This window comes from Hetaerina americana, unplaced genomic scaffold, assembly GCF_022747635.1.
Source record: "Hetaerina americana unplaced genomic scaffold, ioHetAmer1.1.p SCAF_39, whole genome shotgun sequence".
Lineage (NCBI taxonomy): Eukaryota > Metazoa > Arthropoda > Insecta > Odonata > Calopterygidae > Hetaerina > Hetaerina americana.
In genome coordinates, this window is record NW_027286974.1 from 1,187,335 (window position 1) to 1,207,069 (window position 19,735).

The following is a 19,735-nucleotide window of genomic DNA, read 5'->3' on the forward strand; positions in this document are numbered from 1 at the left end:
TGTGCTTAAATTGTCGCGGTCTGTTGATCACTGCTTTCGGCGACAATATTAAATTCCAAAAAATGCTGGAACATGCGATAGAGGATTTAATACATGCCAAAGTAAGTTCAGTTGTCTGATTTTTGTGTTTCAAAAATTTTTTTGGCGAGATATCTGAACTGAATTGGTATCTAGTTTATATATTCCGTCCACTGTTTAAATGTATATTGAAGTTTAGGCGAGATGAGTTACGTGGATTCTATTGTTAATACATAGTTATAGCATATTCAATTAGGTTGTGGAGGATACAAATCATCCCTGGTTTGTGTGTTATACCTACATGGAAAAGCTTACGGAATTCTGGCTGATTAAACATCGATGATCCCAGTGTTTTCTTTGTGTTATATAATCGCATCAAAGAGGGAAGCTATCATTCTAGGAAATACGTAATAACCAATCGAGAAAAGGTCAGTTGTATCTAATAATATGAACTCTATCAATAATGAAGGCAAATTTGGCCAAAAGTTAATAATTCCTGACACATTCCTTGATTAAAATGTGGAAAAAACATTTTATCGTCCCTGCGATCAAACGCAGTCATTTAAATGTTATCGAAAATACTACTTTTTGAGGATTGAATGGGGTTAACATTGAAATTGGAATTTAATTTTGTGGATAATTTTTCAAGATATGCGCCTTTTTTTCAAAAGTGTTGAAAATTCAATGTTTCCATCACTTTGCAACTTGAATGTCAAAAAAAAAACCTTTCCACATTGAGCAAAAAAATTGGCTTTTTGAGTGAATGATATAGTCACCCCTTCTTACTCTTTGATGGAGTTTTCATCATATATTTATTCGGTCCAATAATAGGGTCAAGCCGATGACTTTGGGCAAATAAAAATCAATCTGCCTTCCTGTGTACTGCAACAATGTCACCCTAACTCTCTAGACATTCCATATCCTTCGCACTAAATCTTGGCAGTGGTTCCTTTTTTTCTAAAAATGATTTACTTCTGTTTATTATTTAACTAATTACATATTTGGCTGTTGTCATTCTTTGGCAAGATAAATAAAATACAATATATTTATATTTTGGTATCCTTACCAAAACTTACATTTAAATTGTAGTCCACCATGCAATAATATGTAATCTTTTTATGAATGGTTGATGTCAGCAATTTAATTGTCTTTAGGTACAATTGTTACTTTTCTGCTAAATGAATGAGTCCCCCATGATTCTAATTAGAAATATATGAAAGAGTTTTGACATAAGGATTTGTTTTCTTGGTACTCTTATTTTGAAATTGTGAAGTAAGGATGTTGATGAATTATGGCATTTTAAAGATTGGCGATACATTTCTGGTGAAACCGAGAAAGAGTATTCTGACGACTTGATTGACAGTGATGTTATTGACAAGTCGGCTGTGTCATACCTGATGACATGATCATTGGCTAAGACGAGGTTGACATTGCCATTAGATGCTCTATTTTTACAGTAGAGGATTTTCATTCATGCATGAATACTGGAAAGTAGCAGTCATTGGTCAGACAATAAAGAGGCAGGTAATATGGTAACTTATTATACATATTCCAGCATTAAAATAATGCACATTCTTGTGGAAAATAAATTTATTATTTAAATCAATTGTACAAATTCATTCAATTCTTCATCCCCTCTTCCTTCCTAGTTCTCTCCCCCTGAAAGTTTAATATGACCAGCAAGCCAATGACATTAGGCAAATGACAATACGTCTGCATTACTATATACTGAACCAATTCCTCCCTTACTTTTTAGACTTTCCACAGCCTCAGACAGCATTTTTTTAATTCTTTTTACTCTATTTTCATTTGTGTTAATTTATTATTTAATTTTTAATGCTTGATTCTACTTAAATCTCAGTATTAATTATCTAACTAAGTCCTATCTGAGTCACCTGGCAATTTTCATTCAAACCTATGTCTCTTAGTGTCAACACAAGTAATAAGTAACAGATAATCCCCATCTTTAACCTGCGGAACTCAATTCCTTTCTCCATGTGGTGATTTCTTGTGTGTAAACTCTAGTCTCCAACCTAAACACCATCTTTTTGCCTTTCATCTCATTCCAATCTTTAATCATCATTGTCTGTTACAACTGCTGCCCTATTTTCCTGCATAAACTCATGGTTTATTATGTCCTCTAAAGGTGGTAAATCCTATCAATTTCTTTCTGCTTATGATTGCTTGGTATGTAGACCAGAATGATGATCAACGGTGTCGAGTCCGTGCAATTTCTTGCTGGAAAGCCTGGGTTTGATGAAAGTAGAGGCAGGGATGTGAGAAGATGCTGGGATATACCTTGGGGAGGAAAATCAGTCCCTCTCTCCCACCTTCTCCCCAATACCAAATTTTGAAATAGAACTTCTTTGAATGGATCGTATTTCATTTCGTCTTCTCTTAGATTTCAGCCATAACATTTTAAGAATCCAATCCACCTGCAAAGGGCAGGGCAGACCTGCCTGTCTCCGCCACACGTCTGACTCTGAAATCATTAGTTCAAGCTCCTCAGACCAGCTGAGTTCCATTACGGAAGAGTCTGTGTGGGCCAAGTGGCTAAAACCCAGTGTGGAAGAAGACAGCAGCTGCTCCTGACCCAACTTGAACACGTTGCTGCCAGAGATCAGTTTGTCCTGGGGTGCCCTCTCATTATTCCCATTGCACCTTGGCTCCTCCATATGAATGACTTCCAACCTGACCGCTGCCTCAGCAGATGATGCTGTTTCACTGCCGGGGATCCTGCCGGCACTACTGGTATGGAGTTGATGAGACAATTCCCACCACCTCCGCACTGTCCTCACTGACCGCTAGCAACTTCCCATTTCCCTTCTTTTTCTCCTTCTCTTCCTCTGACTTGCCTTGTGTGTCATCAGAGATCTCCTTGGAGATCACTGCCTCTCCGACTGACTCCTTGATGGAGAGGCGCAGGTGGGTGCACAGGGAGGACAGCACATGCCTCAGCTTGTAGTGATGCATCTCAGCGGTGCTGGCCATTCCATCCCATGGCCCACCCTTGGATGGGCCCTGGCTGCTTGGGAGCGGTGACCCTGGGGTCTTTTTCAGTATCTCTAGCAAGATCTCCATGCTATAGCAGTTGAGGCTCATTCTGTTCATCTGTAACTGGCGGTGGAAGGCAATTGGTTGGAAAAGTCATCACTGAACTCACAGAAGGGCAAACAGCTCCTGTTCTCTGAGCGCATGGGTGCTTTGGACAGCAGGGCCACTGGATCTTCCTCAGAGAGGTGAAAGCAGCCCATGTCCCTATCCTGGCCTTCCTCCATCTCTCCCACTTGACCCCTGTCAGCCACCTTCCTTGGCTGGGGCACTTCCTCCTGGGCAGGCACCTTGGGGAGAACTGGCACCCTGGTACCCCTCCAGGCCTTTAGCTTGGCCAGGCAGGCACCAGGTGCAGCAGAGGCCCTTTCCGCATCAAGCAACTCAGTATGTGGACACAGACGGTGCTTATGGAAGTTAGTTGTGATACGACCCACCTGACATGGTTACCAGGTGGCAGTGTCCGGTGAAATGGGTCCAGGTGTAGACCATCCCATCACCAACCAGCTTATCCCTCTTGGGTTGAGTCTTCTTGGCAAGGAGGACGGTGTTGGAGGCCCATCTTGGGGTGGCTTCTGTCGGGGATAAAGGTAAGATCCCTTTGTGGAATATGCTGCTGCTGGGGTTGGAGGATGTGGGCAAGGTAGAGGAGGAAGAGTTGGCTAGGGAAGTCAGTTCTGGGAGGAGGTTGAGGGGGTAGGTGGAGTGCAGGGAAAGTTGGATGGCCTCAGCCTGTATTTACAATGAGAGGCTGAAGGCAGGAATGACCTCTTGCTTCCTTACAAGCCAAGAAATAGAGCCATTCTTCTTCACCAGGGTATGGACCTTTGGAGTGATGGGTGTCAGTTTGATGCTTAGTTTGCCATCATCTTAATCATCTTTGTCTTCCTTGCCTCTCCTCACCTTTGTCTCCTCCTCTTCTTCATTGTCCTCATGTCAGAAAATGAGGAGTTTGGTGATAATTGAGGTGAAAACCTTAGAAACATGAAGTTGGGTGGTTAACCAGCACTTCCAAGCACAATTACCATGGTGGAAATACCATGAGGATCACTGCTGGGACTGGAGGATGGCATCATAGAGCCAGTCATAGGAGATGACATGTCCAACTGCCCAGAATAGGATGCAAATAGCTTACTGTTCTCATTAGCCTTCCACTTCAACACTTCATTCTCCAGAACAAGCTACTCATTCTGATGGCATTGCCTTTCCAAATCCTCAGACAAAAACTTCACTCTCTCTTCTAGTTTCCTTTCTGTGGCCAACTTCCTCTGGAGTTGAGCCTCTAGGTCCTCAACTCGGGCTTGCAAAGCTGTATTGTGTGCAAGGGCACTGTTCAAAGTCTGCAATTTCTGTCAATATTCTACCATTTTCTTGCTGTGGTCATACAATTTCACCCTTCATTTCTAATAAATGATTGAGGATGCAATCTAAAAACAGGAAAAAGGAAAAGGAAGGACATTTCCCACTTTCAAAGAAATAAATTTATCGAAGAAAAAAAAGGTACTGAGATAAGAATATTTAAAATAATCCATAATGAAATCAAACTCAAATGACACATTTTTCTTACTGATCATTTAGGTTGTAAGAGTTCCTCTCTAAAAACAAGCTTGATGACACATCTGCTACAACTTTGGAAGTAAGTTGAAAACACTTGCTATGGAAGCAAACAGTACAGTTTAATACAATTATCCTCACATATGAATTTAACATGACTTCTCCTAGAATATATTAATAAAAATAGACTTATTATCCATCAAATATTTATTCAATGAATAACCATAATTTGTTTGCTGTTGGGTATAATAATTACACAGTAAAGACATTATTTCACGAAATCAAAGAGAACTTTTCATTAAAAATGACAGGTAAATTAAAATTAATGAATACATTTTTAATATCAATTTAATGATTTCAACAGTAGATAAGGCAAAGTTATTCAAACAGACATGAGCCCAGGTATCAGTCAATTATCTGCAATCTAATATCTTCCATAAGTTTTTTCCCAAGGCAGTATATGTCCCAGAAGGAATTGAATGTTCAATGGTGGCCATATACTCATGAATAGGTGTTTACTTAATATCTATTTACAATTACATGTGCCTTCCAAAGTTGCAATAATTCATTCTGCAGATAGAAGTTGATCAGAAGTTAAGATTGAGATAATTAATGACTAACATTAACAGCTGGCTATTTGAAAAATCAAGGAGTCACCTCTGTTAATTTAAGTTTAAATTTAGGGTCTAAGGATGAGAGGGATATTAAAATGGAGATATTATATTATTTATTGTGGATTGTGAAAGTCCAGTTGGTAGAGCATTGGACTGCTGACTAGAGGGTCCCAGGTTCGACTTCCAGGCAAGGCACTCTGGGCACCCGCAGCTCCACTGAAGCTAAAATGATTGTTTGGGTACCAGGTCTCCCTGGGAAACCATAACTTGCAAAGGGGAAGCAACTGGCCTCCCTACCCTGAGGTGGGAATCTTCACATGCTGTATAGGGCTTAGTACTGTGTGATCTCTAAACCCCGTCACCTACTAAACCGACCTTAGGGTTGATTTCTGTGTTTATGGTTTTTTATAGCATTCATCAAAGGAATTAGAGTGTTCTGGAGCTTTTTTTGTGATTGAAAGTATCCCAATGAGAAAAATTCTAGACTGAGTCAAGATGTAATTATTGATTCTAATATTAAGGGTTGTGGTATAATGTGCAATATAGAAGGCAGGGCATTGCTGGCACTTCAGGCAGTGAACCTCATGACATAACAGGCCTTTAATAATTTTAGTGACTGGATAATTCAGCTTTGATTTCATGTTGCTCAGAAATATAATCATTGAAATACTTTTGAAATGTGGGTTTTTAGAAGGTAAAGCGGACAGAAAGGAAAACAAACGAGTATATGCTATTGGTAGATTGAGAGGGAAACGCTGCAAAACATTTTAAGGAGGAAGAAATGATAAAGTCAGAGTTCAGGTCAATCTAATGGTTTCAGCCCAAAGCACCAACAAAATGTTATGGCTTGCAGACTAAACTCTAACAAAGAAACTGCCTTTTTACCAAAATGAACGCTCAAAAAAGTGAATAAAATGCTAGCCAAGGATATTGAAATGGCGTTTATAAATTCCCAACTGAAACAAGTAATTTGGATATTGATTTTACATATACTTGGTACATCTCAACTGATGGTTCATAATAACTAAAAAGGAGACACTGAGGGATGTCAAAAGGCTGTTCCTGATGAAAAAGTGTACCCACAACAGTGGTGAGACCATCTTATCTTGTTTCAGCAACTAATTCTTTTCCCAGGCATCCTTCATCCCAAGGAATCTTAATTACACACTCATCCTTAATTTTTAATTCTTAATTTACAGACAAATAGAATTTTCCATTTTTTGAAGGATCTTGCAAGATCAAAGAAAAGCATTACTGCTGCAAAGATGGTTTTATAATTCCATAGTTATAACCACTGATAGAATTCTTTACATTCTCCTAACCACTACTGCAAACAGAGGTACATAAACTGTAGTCATCAATGGTGACAATAACTCAAGTAAGGTGATGGGATAACAAAATAGAAAGTGAAAATACATATTAAGAGGGAAAATAATTAAAATTCAAATAGCAAAGTTCAAATGTGAACAATACTGATTTCAAAGCACAGATTGCTAACTATGCAAGCAACATCAATATAAACACTCACCAAATTCTCTGCTTTATCATTGCTGGACCTGTCACCTTGCATTGATTTGATTGGCAATTCTATATCCTTTTCTGGAGCAGTAGAGCAACTGCTACAAGTGTCAACCTCCTCTTTGACAAGGATCATATCATTCCGGACATTCACAGCCATATTCTCTTCAGCATCATTGGTAGTTGTATCATCAGCAATCTTTTTTAAACCTTACCAGAAAACTAAGTCAATATAAAAATGGCAGATGATAAAAATTTCAAAAAAAGAATATCACACCGACAAACCTTTTGAGATAATTGAAAAATGAGCAGCAGTAGAAAACCTAATTAATATCAGAGACTTAAATAATTAACTTTGGGAAATAATATTTGTTAAGACTGCAATACATAATTGTTGTATTCTTTCAACTAAATCTTCACTTTGTTGTCATTAATATTGACCATGCCATATCTTCATGTGCCTACTGTATAACTGTCATTTGTCTCAAATGCTGTTATTTGAAGCATATGATTAATAAATGCCATGGCACTACTCAACATCCATATTTTGCATGAAGCAAAATAAACCATGTCCCCTCCTGGCCCTTCCAAACCTTTGTTGCATTGGCTGAGGATATAACTCTGCTCCTTACAAACCACCAACAGGAAAGGTTGATTTTGTAGTCAATGAGAGTTAACAAATATTAAGCCATACCCTGATTTATGTGAAATTCACCTATTAGCAAGGTATTAAAAAGGGAAGAGAGTCAAATTTTCTTGTCATTCCAAAAATAGTTTTCAAGGGGGACATCTGGTACCTTTTAAGGATAAGACAGGGCAGGTGAATGGCAGACGTTGTCCAGAGGTATACATGAGTGGACATGATCTGAAGGCACTCTTCCTCTCTGACCCTTATTGACCAACCGACTAACTCAGACCTTGTCCCACCTATATATCCACCTGACTCCCTAATCTGAGGCAACGTGAGCATAGGGAGGCAGGATAGTCCAAGAAGGATAATCGCCTGGATTATATACCAGGGAATGTACCTCCAGGTCACATTCTGTGACCATTCTTTTATTAAGCTCATAAGTGGATAAAACATATCATGACACATAAGTATAACAACCTTTTCCCCTAGTCAGGGATGCAATTACAGCTTGATTATTGTAATAAATTATTACATTTGTATCGGGGTCCGCAATGCTGATTTTATTATGGGCTGCAAATAAGGCCAATAATGTCTCTGTCTCCATAATTGGTCTCTAATGCGCTATGGCCCATATTTCGGTAGTTTAAAACATCGGGATCATCCATGCCACCTGGAATGGGGTGGCGTCACTGAACACATCTAAAATGTACTTATAATTGGAATACACTCTGGATCCCTGCCATTAATTATCATCCCATAGGCACTCCAGCCACGTGATGGACTTACTCCCTTACCGTGTCCTGGACTAAGAATAGGGTGGAGTTTCAAATTGTAGGTTATCCAGGCAATATATGCCGCTGCCTTGGATATATCCTTTTGTTAGATTCACTGGACCACATCAATAATGTATCTGATCCACTTTAACACGTATTTTGTCAAGCTGGGCAACATTAATGTAGTGTCCATATGAACCTCCTGATATTTTATTCTCACTGATGGCTTTAACGAGCTCTTTTCAAGATCAAGCAATATTCCTAGGTCCACTTTATGAACTGAAGTATTTGTTTCACCAATGTTGTTTGGTCACTACGCAACAGGATTAGCCAATCATCCAGATATGCTATCATGACTACCTGGAGTTTCTCCTACAGTTCACTTCTAATTGCCTGCACCTTCCATTGCATAATGGCGGGTGTCAATGTAAGACCCATTGGGAGTCTCATCCAAATGTAAAGGATTCCCTGGTGATAAACCTCCTAAAAATGGCGGTGCTGTTGGGTATCTGCCAAAAGGCATCTTTTATATCCAATTTAATCAATTGGATATTGTTGGGAATTGCCTCTAGATTCTGTGCGGCTGAGTGGAGGGTGAACTTTGGAGTTTGGATATACATGATGGATGGAAAGGGGAAAAGTCCCAATTTGACTCAGTGATATCATCCTTTTCAACAAAATCGAACTATGCAGAGGCTGACAAAAAAATTCGCAGTAAACTGGTTTTTTCTTTATTTATTTATAATATTTTCTGCATGTCTTTTTGATTCTTTATTATGTTTAAATATCGTACTGTAAATGAAAAATGTTTTAAAAAAACCTTAGTTTTGTGTCTAAAAATCGTAATATAATTGCTAAAAAAGTATTCTTCAAATTCATGATGCTGTCGTAATTACATTAATTTTTCAGATGATGTAAATATATTACATCATTATTAAATACAATATTATATTTATAAATAAAAAAACTGCATATGGATATCTTAACAAATAACTTCATAATGGTTTTTTTTCTAAGGTGATACATTTTCTCAAATTACCCTTCGCATTTCTCACTAGTACCCCTGAGATCCCCGCCGCACTAAGAGGGTTAATTATTGTTATCATGATATACATAATTATGCTGAGATTTGTCACTTTATCAATAATTTTTTAATTAAAGAAATTACATAAAAAGGATAATAATGTCACTTTGTTACAAAGTTGAAATTAAAGTTTTACAATCCTTTCCTTAGAGTGAAATAAGCTCTAGGATCTTACATTTTTATGATAATTTTGCAGAGTGTGTCTTCATGTGTGAGATTAGATGACAACGCTGAATGAATGCTTTTGAACAGACATTGCACTTGTGAGGCCTTTCACCAGTGTGTGTCTTCATGTGACTCTTCAGATGATGAGTCAGAGCAAAAGCTTTAAAACAAATGACACACTTGTGTGGCTTTTCACCAGAGTGTGTAATCATGTGTGACTTCAGATGACTTCTCTGAGTGAATGCTTTTGAACAGATGTTGCACTTGTGTGGCCTTAGATCAGTATGTTTCAATATGTGATCCTTAAGAAAACATTTACTAGCAAATGCTTTTAAACATACATCACATTTGTATCTCTTTCCATCAGTATGTGTCAACATGTGCCTCTTAAGGCTACTATTAAGAGCAAATCCTTTGCTACATATTTCACACATGTGTGGCTTTTCTCCAGTGTGTGTCAAAATGTGCCTCTGTAAATGTATCTTTCCAGCAAAACCTTTTAAACACAATGCACATTGGAATGGCCTTTCCCCAGTATGTGTTGACATGTGGATTTTGAGTTTACTTAAATATGGAAAGTTTTTGGAGCAGAATTCACATTGGTGCTTCTTCTTAAGAGCATGCACCAATTTGATATGACTTTTAAGGTGTTCTTTTCTCTTAAATACCTCCAAACAAACATCACATTTGAATTGCATCACCTTGTTATGGTGCACATGCATTACATGATCTTTGAGAAGGTCCTTTTGTTCAAATACCTTGTTGCAAATTTTACACACATTCGGTTGAGTGGCTGAAGCATTTTCTCCTGCATTATCTTGTTTTTGGTAATCATCTGAAACATTTGAAGGATAAGGTAAGGTTGATATTCATTTAATAATATATTCCTGCAATTAAAGAATTATTTAAACCAGTTTGGATAAACGTATTAATGTAAATAAATTATTATAGGTATTCATGTACACATCATTTCCTGTAAAAAGTCATTGTATGTATGTTAGTAACTTCAGCTGTGCTGAAATCCTAGGAACAAAGCATCTGTCATTAACTAAAGCTGACCTGAATTATGCCTGTGTATAAGGGCTTCTCTGGTTTCGCACCAGGTCAGGTTGGGTAGCACCAACATTTCGACAGCTAATTTCGCCATTGTCTTCAGGGTGAAGTGACATTGCCGGGATTGTGCCCAGTATTTATATGTTTAGCGTGGAGTCCGCTATCTTGTGATTGCCAGAGCCTGCATCCTGTTTGTGTGCACCATATTGAAAAAGATTGGCAGAATCCTTAAGAAACATAAGGTGGAGATAATACATAAACCTCAGAGCAAGTTGAAATCCTTCGTATCCACCGTGAAGGATGACCGGAATCTAAAAAGAGCTGGAGTTTACAAAACACCCTGCGAGTGTGGGAGATCATACATTGGGGAAACTGGGAGAACAGTGGAAAAGCAACTCATTGAACACAAGAGAAATATCCAACTCTGCTACCCCAAGAAATTGGTGGTGGAAGAACATTGCATCGAATTGGAACATAGAATAGAATTCTCCAAGATAAAGGTCCTTTGTCCGGCCAATGGATACTGGGACCGGATTGTCAATGAAAGAGTCCACATAAGATTGAACAAGAACCTGGTAACTTGAGACAATGGATTCCAGATTAGTAATGCATTGAAACCTGTACTCAAAAAGATCACGGAATCGAGAGAACAAGCATCTTAAGCAATCACGAGTGGGCAGACTCAAGAGCAAACATAAATACTGGGCACATTCGTGGTAATGTCAATTCACCCTGAAGACGATGGCAAAGTTAGGTGTCGAAATGTTGGTGCTACCCAACCTAACCTGGTGCAAAACCCGAGAAGCCTTCATCCACAGTATTTGCCAGGAAAGCCTCAGATCATTCGGAATCATGCCTTCTAGCACATTTTGTTTTACCTTCGTCAGAGTCAATATGCTTTTCTCAGGGTAGGGGAAGTGGAGAAATGATGTCATGCTATTATTTTTCAAAAACTGCATCATAAAGAGAAGGGTATAAGCCCAATTTGGCCGCAATAAGGTAGGAAAATCTTTCTTTTCATATGCAAATCTTCAGAAAAAATCCACCAAAAAGAAACGCAAGGAAATTCCAGACATTTAACAGAGTTGATCAATGGTTCTGTGATGATCTTCACCAAAGAGTGTATTGATTTTGTCAATATTTTCATCAGCTACTGATGTTGAAGTGTAGCCTGAATTGGGTTGGTCTTTTGAATTGAATTGGTTCTCAAAAGTATAAATCATTCATAGACTCCGGGTTTCCTTAGAAGAGATTGGCATATTAAGTCTTGAGCATTACTAATGGTTGCACTGGTATTTCATCCAACACGAAATAAAATTATACTGCTGTATTTTACTCTGAATAGTCCATCATCATGTTTTCTGCCAAAATGAAAAAAAATTGTTCCACTGAAACAGCTCTTATTGACTACTTCATGCCAATTTCTGTTACCTTTGGGTCCTTGTTTGTGTATCTCAAAATTTTACCTTTTCTGTTGTTACGTCAATTGCTTACTTCATCCATCATGCTTAATCAAGAAGCACCTTATCCTTTCTAAGTACATAAAGTATGTACTATGAGTCACTCACAATATCTTCAATATCTCCCCAATAAATGAGAGATAAAAACTAGGTTATTTACCTTGGTAATATTTTATTGATAAGATTTAAACTGATATTGCTGAGCAAAAAAGGAATATAGCATGGCCTTGAAGTAAAATGAACTCGGGTTTTTTATTGCAAATAAACAACCAATAAAGGAAAATAGCTAATAAAAGGGTTTATAATTGTCTCGCATCACTGTTCCACATGGGTTTACTTAGTGTTACCCTGATATTAAAACCGTTATTTTTTATACAAGGACTTCAAGAAAGATCAAGAAGAACATTTCTGAAGTAGTAAATAGCATACAGGAAAGGAAATATATCATTTAAAGAATGATATATTTTTCTCTGTGAAGAGAATGTTTAAAATCAGGGAAATTTCATATTGCTGCATATAATGTAAGGAAGAAAATAAATCAATAACAATGGATATGACATAATTAAGAAAAAAATAAGATTTAGACTAAGAAAATGTGAGTATGCAGCAGTTAACATTAAGTTGGGCAATTAATTAGTTTTAATTATCATACATATCTCAGGGTTTCCAGATGATTTGAAATATTCAATAATTGTGTTGGGAACATAAATTGAACATCTTTCTTAGCTAAAATATAATGAATTACTTAGTGGCAAATTGTTTTTGCAACTTATTATGATGAATTATAATTAACTCTTTATGTATTTTTCAGAAGATATTTAATTAAAATTATTTTTAGTTGCATTAAAAAAAACTAATTAATCACATTTTCACACCAAATTTTTGCAGCATTAAAGGTATCTTGTATATGTATTAGCTTATCTTGATAACTTATTGACAAGATCAATGGTGAGGTGGTGCTGTGTAATGACCTTCTTAAATTCAATTATTTCAAAAAATTATTTTCCTTAGTTTTGATTTGGTTTCATTGAATGACTTATGTACACTTTCACAGACTTAATTAAAAAATATCAACTTTCGGCAAAATTTAATCAAGTTACTAAAGCAAATTGTCTATTTTGCCATACCAAATTATCCCATGAGGACCTTAGGGTAAAATTAAAAGGCACTAAACTAACTCACATCTTAGGATCATAGATTTTTGTGGCATTCAGATGAAAGACTTCTCCTTCTCAGGATATCACCATGCAGGTTCTTTCTCTGACAGCAGTTTAGCCTGTGTTTCAATGAGCAACTTCAGGTTTAAGTACACCAGATCAGGTAACTTTGCCATGAAGATGCTCATTGAAACACAGGCACAACTGTTTTCAGAAAAAAAACCTGTAGGAGGACATCCCGAGATGGAGTCTTAATCCCATCTTAATTTTTCATTAATAGAATTGTGCAGACATTACAAATACATCAAAAAATTTTGCATGTCAATTTTTTATAAAGCTTAATATTTCTCACAAATGCTTTGGTGAAAGGTTAAAACCAGATATTGAAATGGGGAATGGTTGTTTTGGGTTATTTAAGTTATCATTCCTAACTGATAAAATCTAAAATAAGAATATTCAATCAAAAGAAAAGGCTTAAAAATACAGAAAGGTTATTAAAAGATCTTATTTGAGTAGCTTAATAAATAATATTAAATATATTAATAAATAATTCTAAATACAATGATAATATTACCATTTTTTTGCAATTTATCATACTATTTTAAATGGCCTTTCAGTTATTTTGAAAACAATTTTCAAAAAGTAACTCAGATTTTCCAAAATACCTTAGTAGTACTGCAGGGGTAAATCACCGATAGTTGTATTAAAACTATTGGTGATTAACCCTTCAATCCCACTAGTGTCAGCAGAGTCCTTAGCTTTCCTTACCTTGTTCCTGCAACATATTCCCTCCCAGTCTTACTTCCATCTGAGGAATGTCAGCATCACAATCTTCCTTAATATGAACTTCTTCTTCAGGGGGCATATATATTTCTGCATATTCCAAAGGATCCTGCAAGATCAAAGAAAAAATATCACAGATTTTCAGGATATCATGAAAAATATTTTTGCTAAACATGGTTTTTTTGAAATGAAGAAAAAAAATTGTTAACTTGTATGCATTATATTAACATAATAAATATTTTAGCTGATAGGTCTTGAATAAAATCCCCTAAGTAATTATTTGCTCGATTGTATCATTTTGTTGACAATCCAAAGAAGACCACTGTAGAGGTACCGTATTTCATACTAATTGTTCTAATATTTACCTTATTTGGAAAGTAATTAAAACTTATCACAGAAATTTTTCATGCCAGATTCCATTCTCACAGCTACTATTAACCATTCCAATTTAATTGTAGTTAACCATACTAAAACCTTTTGGTAATTCTGCCAACATTGTCTATGCCTAACACATTATTTAACTTAATCTGCTTTAAAGCCCTTTCTATGTCATCATCGGATATGACTGGACCTTAGCTATCTTCCTCACTGTAAGCTTACTTTTTCATGTATAAACTTGGTTACCTAAGTTCTTAACCATTCAGTTCTTTTTATATTCTTCCCAAGTTTCTTGGATATTTTCTGTCTGAGCATTCTTTATCTGACCCAAGTTCTCTTACTGTGTAATGAAAGTTCTTTAACAGACAGTTTTTCATATTAATCCTTTCAATTCCCTTGGATCTTTTCTATCTCAATTTTCTGACTCAATTTATCTCTGATTATTTGAATAGATCTTTCCTTCTTACTTTTTGATGATGATTTAACCTCGCTAAATAGTACTCAAATTTTGCCCATCTTCTGAAGAATTAATGTGTACTTGCATAATCCTGAGAGCCCTTATTTTATATGCTACCAAAAATTCAGAAAACCAATAACCTCCAAAATGTAATGTGCAGAGTCAATACCAGCCGTACTCTTATAAATGGGCAAAGGATGGATGAGGGAAAAAAGAGAAGATATAAGCAGTAAATCTATAAAAACTTAATAAATGAGTATAAAACCAATAAGAAATAAAATAAAAAAAATTAAAAATAATTGAAATAATTAGATACCATAAATGACAAGAACAATGAAATGGCAAATGCAAATAAATCATGTAGTATCTACCTTGGACAATATAGCATTGACCCTTGCTACTCCCAAGCAACCACATTCAATCAGGGCTTACAAGAAGTTCCCTCTGCACCAGTGGCCCAAAAGTAACACATAATTAAATAATAAAAACAAAAAAAAATACAAACTGTCTAGCTTGGATGTACTCAGCAGCATTGATCCTTGCTTGTCACATACACTCACACTATCAGGGCTTATTGGAGGTTTCCCTCTGCGTCATGGGCTCACTAATTATACATGGGGACATAAAAATAAAAATTACAACAAATGAAAAATAATTATGAACCCTCTAGCTTGGATAAACTATATAGCATTGATTCTTGCTAGAACCCAGCAATCATATTCAATCAGGGCTAATGAGAGATTCCCTCTGCGCTAGTGGCCCGTCAGTCACACGTAATATAAAAATAAAAAGAAAATAATTACAAACTCTATAGCATGAATGTATTAAGCAGCATTGATCCTTGCTTGTTGCATGTACTCACACTCTATCATGGCTTACGAGAGATTTCCGTCTGCATCAGGGGCTCATTAATCACATAAAATGAAATAAAATTAAAAATTATAATAAATGAAAAATAATCACCTCCCTTCTAGCTTGGATGTACTATATTGCACTCATCCTTGCTTGTCTCAAGCACTTACACTCAATCAGCGCTTACGAGAGCTTCTCTCTGTACCAGTGGCCCATAAGTCATAAGTAATATAATAATAAAAACAATAACTACAAATTATTTGGCTTGGATATATTAAGCACCATCGATCCTTGCTAGTCTCAAGCAATCATACTTTATTAAGGCTGAGGACAGGTTTCCCTCTGCGCCAGTGGCCCACCAATCACTCACTTGCTTGGGTATGCGAAGATGCCTTAACCCTTGCAAAACTTACTCAATCACCCACAGGTCTACACAAGGAATCTCTTCTGATGTTATGTACTGTGACTTGACCTTTGTGAAAGGGTAAGAGGAGTGCCGGGAAGCTCTTGCAGAGTAACACCATTACCATTAAGCATAGAAAAATATTGCAAGACCTCAATTTTTGAAGGGTCTTTGTAAAATGCAGTGAATGTGCATGCCTATAGCGCCTACATATGCCAATCTATTTATGGGTACAATTAAACATAAGTTCTCCCATCATAGAAACACTCAAACCCCACTGTCATGTCTTTTTCTTCATCTTTTCCAGTATCTTTCAATTTATCTATATCTGACTCTGATATAACTTTCCAAGCTATCAACATTCACACATTGAAAAATAATTTTAACTCAGTCTGAACGAATCTTACCAACTATCAACAATGAATTGATTCCAACTGTGGCCTCCCATCATATACAAAATCTTTCATCTTCTTCTCGCTCTGTCTGTGGCTTCTGTTTCTACAAGAACACTTCCCCTTAGATAAAAATACATGGACCAGCTACTTTACTGTCACATAAAAAATGGTTACCCTCAAATACTGCTGAAGAGTAAAATTCTCAAACCTTGAACCCGATATACTCCTCTCATTGAACCACACTGCCTGAAAAGCCCTCACCTTATCATCACTTCTTTTTCCAAATACCATAAAAATAAACAATCTGTAAAGTTAGCCTTTATTGTAATTTCTGCCTTGCCCAGTATGTCAGTCAATTAAACACAACCCTTTCCCTCTTCATCATAACCAATACCATTCTACCAAAACCATCATGATCCTTAATTATCCTATCCTTAATAATCTTGCTTCCCACAACCAATCTTCTGATGACCACTTCTCTGATAAGGTGATTGAAAACCCTTTCAAAACTGGCAAGTAGCAGACAGGTAAGAACTGAGAGATGGCGCATATCTGAGTGCTCCTGTCATTTAAGGCCTTCCAGCCTAGCCAAGCCCACTGAATGCATCAAATACCTGGCTACAAATAATAAATTCATGTTTCAGGGAAAGAACAAATAATATGTTTTCTATGTAGAGATACTAAAAAGAATAAAGAGGAGGAACAACTAAGTCATCCCAGCAAACACCCAGCATCACCACAATTCTGACTTACCTGAACAGTCATTACTTTGCACAAGATGTCTATTTCCTGTTCTGATAATTAAATCCTGCAATAATTTTCACACAAACCTAATACATGTCATGCTACATAATAGCCATTATCTATCCTAACACTTTGATTTTCTATAGAATCCTGGGAATATCTTATCTCCTCTTAAAAAACTGACAAATCACTACATTAACTTGTTTGAATACACCACCTTTATCATGAGCAATAATTCAATACTTTTGCCATTTTCATTTGAATAGAATTGCATATGCAGACAATTGCAATAATGCTATTCAGAAAAACCAGTAATCTTGTTTATAAACACTAATACCATCAAGTAAATTGCATGATATTTACAGCAAATTTACAGTAAATACAGATTGCTGGTTGGCGCACAATAACTGATGTCCTGCTGTTTCTGCAACTTGGAGAGCACTGTAACTGGTTTTGAAGCATAGCTTAGAGTCCCTCCTACTTACCAACAGTGACTCAATTCCAATCCTTTCAATAGGAGTGGCATGGGATATGTGATTGCATTACTTTTGGAATACACTGTGTATATATATGGGAGAACATTTAAAGAGAGACTCATCCTGCATCTTATCGAATGAGGGCATTATGGTTATAAATTTGACCTCATATATAAGATCTGGGAGACAAGGTTTATATTAATTGATCTTTGCCCAATTAGTCTTAAAAAATTGAAATGTTCATCACATCTTTTGATGATAACACTGCTTTAAGCCAGAAAGGAAAATTGGATCAAAAGTATAGATTGATAATTATGCTCCCGAAATGCACTCACCAAATGACTTGAATCTTCATTGTCCAACCAATGACTATCATCTTCATGCACTGATGAGCCAGTATCAATTTTCAAAGGAACAGAGCATCCACTGGTAGTGTCAATTTCTTCTTTGACAATGATCATGTCATCTTGCACATCCACTTCACTGCTGTCGACAGCATCACTGGCAATGGTCACGTCTTCAATCTCTTTCTTGATCTCACCAGGGAGCTAATTCAAAGCATATCAACAATATGAATTAATATGGTTTAATGATGATTTATGGTTTTATGATCTAATATGGTATTATAATTGTATATGTTAAACATTTCAAAGTAAGTGATTCAGGGCAAAAAATCTTTTTGGCCAAACTTTGTTATGTATGTCTTGCTCGAAAATAATTTTGGAATCCATTATTTTGCAAAACAATTAACAATTATGACTTCAGGTGCTTAAATTGAATGCATATACAACTCATTCAATGGAATAAACATTATGATGGTTCACCATTTCAGTGCAGGTTTTTGAAAGGCCAGAGCCATTGAAACCTATTGCACTTCTTCTCCATGCTTAAGAAAAAAGAACTTAAACTTCCAAGACACTATAATATTAATTGTGAAATAGAATTGGTTATGATTGCAATGGATAACTGCTCAATTCACTCACCTGAATATTCACTTCATTGCAATTGTTAACGGCCATAAAATTCATTCCATGGACTGGTGAATATGGGTTCTTCATCTCAACTGATGCTGTACCCACGGAATGTACAGCAGATTCCACGGTACTACTTGAAGACCACACTTTGTCTGATGTACCATCAACCATATGCTCTCTAGGATTATTATTGTCTTGGGTCAGGACATCACTCACCTCCTTATAAACAATAAAAACAGTAATCAAATTCAGTCGGTTTGGTAGGTGATGGTAGCATTCACCCAATACTAAGTCCTTCATGGCATTATGTTAAATTCACCTATTACCGTGGACCCCATTAAGAAGTATAAGGGAATCGAACCCAATCCCACTGTTCGGTAGTGTGAAATTGTCAAATAAGAATGGTTCTTGAATGATTTGAATTATTTTATACATAGATATGACAGGGCGTAATGAAAGGATGTTCAAAAAAATGATCGCATTTACTTTGACATGGAGCGCAGTTATGAACAGTGCGGGAACATGGTCATTGAAGATGCAAGATGATTGAAATAAAAGATAGGATGCTTTTGCATATGTCGGTTTGAGTGGTGAAATGAACAGTAATTTTCACAAAATTACTTTACCAAGCTAACGTGCTCAAATAGTGCACATTTTTGCCACAAATGATAATGCCTGTGATTGATAACAAAGTTATCAATCACAGGCATTATGAGATACGGGAATGAATTGTACAGCATATAAATCAACACAGATGCGACGAAATATATTCTTTTGGGGCAAGATATGATTTTGTTACATCGTTCAAATTAACGGATGCAACTGACCTCTTGTCGATTAGTTAACCAGCCTTCCGTCACAGGATTGAACCCCTTTTGGATACGATTGTAGTAAACAAACAGACACTCTTCACATCGATGCTTAAATAGCCGGAATTCCGTAAGCTTCTCGATGCAGTTCGAACAAATCAACCAGGGATAATTTGCATCCTCCACAACCTGATAAAATACATCAAAACATTATTTTGACATTATAATGCTGAAATCTACTCTAGTCTACTAATCACTATAGTTTTCCCCAATACCTTACGTATTCCATGAACTAATTGCTTTTAAGTACAACGAAGATCTTCAAAAAATATTTTAGAAAGGACATCACACACACAATTCACTTACTTTTACATTTATCAAATCCT

At 36.4% G+C, this 19,735-nt stretch overlaps 1 protein-coding gene across 1 annotated transcript; it reads right to left on the reverse strand.

Annotated features, from left to right (window-relative positions):
• Window positions 1–9,300: 9,300 nt before the first annotated feature.
• On the reverse strand, window positions 9,301–19,532 carry LOC139691731 (zinc finger protein OZF-like). The gene is made up of 5 exons (XM_071589583.1): window positions 19,368–19,532; window positions 18,550–18,759; window positions 17,902–18,114; window positions 13,847–13,970; window positions 9,301–10,243 (listed from the first exon to the last, which is right to left on the reverse strand). The coding sequence occupies exons 2-5, from the start codon at window positions 18,709–18,711 to the stop codon at window positions 9,423–9,425; spliced, it is 1,320 nt and encodes a 439-aa protein (XP_071445684.1). The 5' UTR covers window positions 18,712–18,759; window positions 19,368–19,532; the 3' UTR covers window positions 9,301–9,422.
• Window positions 19,533–19,735: the final 203 nt, after the last annotated feature.